Source organism: Urtica dioica, chromosome 10 (assembly GCF_054948205.1).
Source record: "Urtica dioica subsp. dioica isolate 48M chromosome 10, U.dioica_male_clone48M_v1_H2, whole genome shotgun sequence".
Taxonomy (NCBI): Eukaryota; Viridiplantae; Streptophyta; class Magnoliopsida; order Rosales; family Urticaceae; genus Urtica; species Urtica dioica.
This window is the reverse complement of record NC_142765.1, coordinates 14,237,344-14,241,805: the sequence shown is the minus strand read 5'-3', so window position 1 is coordinate 14,241,805 and position 4,462 is coordinate 14,237,344. Positions and strand designations below refer to the sequence as shown.

At 39.8% G+C, this 4,462-nt stretch overlaps 1 protein-coding gene across 1 annotated transcript; it reads right to left on the bottom strand.

Moving 5' to 3' along the window:
- Positions 1 to 3,183: 3,183 nt before the first annotated feature.
- On the bottom strand, positions 3,184 to 3,546 carry LOC149383454 (cytochrome P450 71A1-like). The gene has a single exon (XM_089627802.1). The coding sequence runs from the start codon at positions 3,544 to 3,546 to the stop codon at positions 3,184 to 3,186; it is 363 nt and encodes a 120-aa protein (XP_089483928.1).
- Between the last annotated feature and the right edge of the window lie 916 nt (positions 3,547 to 4,462).

Here is a 4,462-nt window from a genome sequence, read left to right as displayed (position 1 = left end):
AAGCCAAGACTATTGAAGAAGCCGTAGGGGGCTTCGTTAAGTGGCCAAAGAGATTAGTAGAAACTGAAATTGCAAAAGAGAGTCGTGGCCCGGTGGTCACACAAGTGTTGAAGGTCGGTGGTGATAGTGAACCTAGGGCCGATGACGATAAGAAGATTTCATATAAGTTGATTAATCCAAAGTTTTGATTGCTCGCCCAACATGCCAACCGAGTAATGTTACCGAAAGGGGATTCAATCAATGTCAAAGTTTGAGCAAGTATCGCCGTAGAGCATATTCCGGTGATGTTTGACGATGTTAAAGAATTCCTTAGATACGAGGAAATAGGCGTGTCGTGCATAACGGTTTACATGGGGTAAATATTTCTTTTATATTATTTTTCTTATATCAATATACAATATTTCACTATTAACTAATTCAATAATTGTTTTTCGTAGTTATCTACAATCCATATTAGACAAAAATAAGCGGAGTGAAGTAATGTGTTTTGTTGAAGTGGATTTGAGTTGCTACCTCCAAACCAACAACGATGAGGTCCATTTGTCCGAACCCGTCAAGCAAATCGGCAAAATAGAACGAAATTGCAAACCAAAACAACTAGTTTTGATGCCGTACAATTTAAATGATCATTGGATGCTTGTTGTCTTCGATCTTTGGAAAGATCAAGCGATGTTCTTCGCTCCGTTGAAAAATAAAATCCCATTGGATTTAAGGAAGTTGATAAAAAGGTAAATTAATTACATATTACTTGAAGTATTTCATTTACACAAATATTTGTTTTCTAATTTTTTTTTTTGTTGGGCGTATAAGGATTTTTCGGATCTCAAGCTTGACAATCAAGAAGCCCAAAGTAACGGTCAATCAACCTTAATCACAAGTGCCTCGGCTCTCAGACAAATCGGAAACACGGAATGCGGGTATTATGTCTTAAGTTATATGCGTGATTTTGTTGGAGTTGGTATAGATAAATTATAAATGAAGAAGTCATATACACTGGATAACTTATAGAAAATTCGAGAAGATTGGGTGTTATAGGTACAAACTATTATAGAATGTGAATATTAGTTTGATTTTGGATATAGATATTTGTTTTGGATGTTTTGGATGTTTTGGATATATATTTGGTTTTGGATGTTATGGATATGTTTTGGATGTTATGGATATTTGGTTTTGGATATATAATTTCATTTTCAGGTTTTTAAATTGGAAAACAAAAAAAAATAGCTCTCAGGTACAATTTGACCGCGGCGTGTAATAATTTGGCAGTGGCAAATTTTCCTGGGAATTCATCTCGCCGCAGCCAAAGTATACCTTACTGCAGCGAAATTTTTTTAAAAACACAATACATATTCGCAGCAGCCACGTATATATTTCACCGCGGCGAACTCTTCCACAATGGTACTGCCGTCCCGCTGTGAAAGATCTCGCTGCCGCAAATATGTATCGTTTGCCGCGGCGAGAAACCAGAAACAGAATATTTTAAATCCGCCGCATCCACGTATGACATTAGCCGCGGCGAACTCTTCCACAACGGTACGGTTAGCCGCGGCTAAATCCATACATGGCCGCGGCGAATTTGCAAAAAATTAATCCATTTTTTCACAACGGGACTGTCCCATTGTGGAAAAATGGAAGTTTCCACAACGGTACTGTACCGTTATGGAATCTGTAAGATTCCACAACGAGACGAGTACCGTTGTGGAATCATTACGCAGCGGACGATTCTACAACGGTACAAAACCTTCCACAATGGTACTATATCGTTGTAGAATCCCCAGTTTGTAGTAGTGATAGATGCTCTTTTATTGAATCGTTAGCCAAGTTTTTATTTTACAGCCCTGGAAGAAAAGTACAAATAAAGGTAAAAATAAATAAATAAATAAATAAAATTAAAAATAAAAAAGAGCAGTGACCGTAAATGCGGTAAACTTTTTTTATTTATTAAAGAGTAAATGGCGGCAAAAGTCACTAAAGTTTCCAGAAACAGCTAAGTTAGTCCCTATTCTTTTTTTTACGGCGAAAGTCCTTCATGTTTAGTTTTCGTCATTCCGTAGATCCCTAACTCTAATATGCCGTTAATATGTAATGATGTTAGCCAAAAGCGTTAGTTTTGACTGAAAACATATTTTAAGTCAGAAATAAAAACAAATAAAAGAAATAAAAAAAAAACCACTTCTTCTTCTTCGTTGGTTTTACAGAACCAAGGTGTAAAATCGACTTTTCTGAACCAGTGCTCGTAGTCACAACCAGGGAATAGCAGGGCCATTTGCATCGGAGGTCAGTCGCTGAATTGAATTTGGACCCGGGGGTAAGAATTTTTGCGTATATCTCCGCCGAATTTCTGCGTCGAAGGTCGGTCGTTTTCTTTAGAAGCTGTACGAGGCGTTCAGCGGCGAGTAGCTTCCTTCTCCTTCGCAGAGGCACCTGATTGCGGCGAATCGGCCCAACGGAGCGCCGGCGAGGGTTTCCGCGGCGTGAGAGACGGGAGAGAGAGGCCGGCGACGGAGATCTTCGTCGGGCTTGGTGGAGAACGCCGTCCCTAGCCCATCGGAGCTTCCTCTTTTCAGCGGTGGACGCACACGCTCCTCCGACCAGGCGCGGATTCCTCGGGTTTCTCCGGTTCCGGTGACGCTCCTCAGCTCCGGTGCTTCGCGCGCGCAAGGACGGATTATCACACATTTTTATTTGTTTTATTTGTTTTTATTTCTTTTATTGTTTAATTTCTGAATTAAAATACGTTTTCAGTCAAAACTAACGTTTTTGACATAAAATCGTTACTTATTAACGTCAAAATGGGGTTGGGGATCAACGGCATGACGAAAATTAAACATGAAGGACTTTCGCCGTAAAAAAAAAAGAATAGGGACTAACTTAGCTGTTTCTGGAAACTTTAGGGACTTTTGGCGCCATTTACTCTTTATTAAATTCAGCTGCTTAATTTCGTTCAATGTAATCTTAACTGTTTTGTACTCAAAATGGAGTTTTAAATCAAACATTATCGCACAAAATTACAAAGAGCCATTATACAAGGCTTAGTTTTCTGTTGTGATGAAAACATGACTTAAAGATAAATTCCATCATTTTAACATCACAATATATCTCAACATAGAGAGAATTTCAGGGGGAAAATGGAATTGGCAGAAGATTTAGGGGAATCTTCCTGTGAACAGTCATTCCTTAAATTTAATCCATGTTCATTTCTTCTAGGGACATCGAATTCGGAATATTCCAATCAAAACAACATAAAATATTAGCAATCATGAACACAACGCTCGCGACCCCGAAACCCATCCCGGGACACCCTCTTCTTCCAAGGCCAAATGGAATCAACTCAAAGTCTCGCCCTTTGAAATCGACACCGCTATTCTGGAATCTCTCTAGCAGAAACTCCTCGGCCCGGTCCCACGCTCTCGGGTCCCTCTGAATTGCCCAAGCATTGAAGAACACTCTCGTTTTGGCGGGAACTCGAAACCCTTGTACCTCTGTCTCAGCAGTTGTTTCACGGGGGACAAGTAGAGGGGCCGGAGGGTGTAGCCTTAGCAACATTTCAAGTAGTCCATTTTATTGATATCCTCGTTATCGATATTCGAATTATTTCCGACCACTCTTCTGACCTCTTCTTGGGCTTTCTTCATCGCATACGGGTTTGTCATAAGCTCCGCCATCATCCACTCCAATGTCGTCGAACATGTCGCTCCCGCCTGTGAACATGTCCTGCAATAGTTGCCATGTAAGCCCATGTAAGTTAATGAAAGAATGGTGAATCAGTCACCTTTATTGATATTCTTTAGTCATATATATACACAGAAAGGTAGAGAAAATAAAAAGGAAACTACAGCTGTAATCCTAATCTATTTCCTAAACGGTGTTAACAAAATATACGTTACATAATTGCAAATATATTCCTAAACGTTACATAATATCCTAATACCTAAACTCACGTTAATCAAATATCTGGTATAAAATCTCAATAAAATCTCAATACCCTCCCTCAAGGTGGAGCATGAGGATCATAAATGCCTAACTTGGAAAGTAAAAACTGAAACTGTCGAGTCCCCAAGGCTTGGGAAAAATGTCTGCAAGTTGAATTTTCGTAGGGACATATGAAGGAAGAACAATTCCATCTTGAATGGCATCACGAACGAAGTGGCAGTCTGCTTCAATGTGCTTTGTTCTCTCGTGGAAGACCGGATTATGTGCAATATGTAATGCTGACTGACTATCACAATATAGACTAATGGCCGCTGGATGCTTAATTCCCAAGCTAAGGAGAAGACCCTTCAACCACTTTAATTCACAAGTAATGGAAGCCATAAAGCGATATTCAGCTTCTGTCGAAGAGCGTGCCACAGTAGGTTGTTTTTTGGTTTTCCAAGAAATCGGGGAATTACCAAGAAACACAATCCATCTTGTCAAAGAGCGATGAGTAAGAGGACAAGCAGCCCAATCTGAATCACACCAG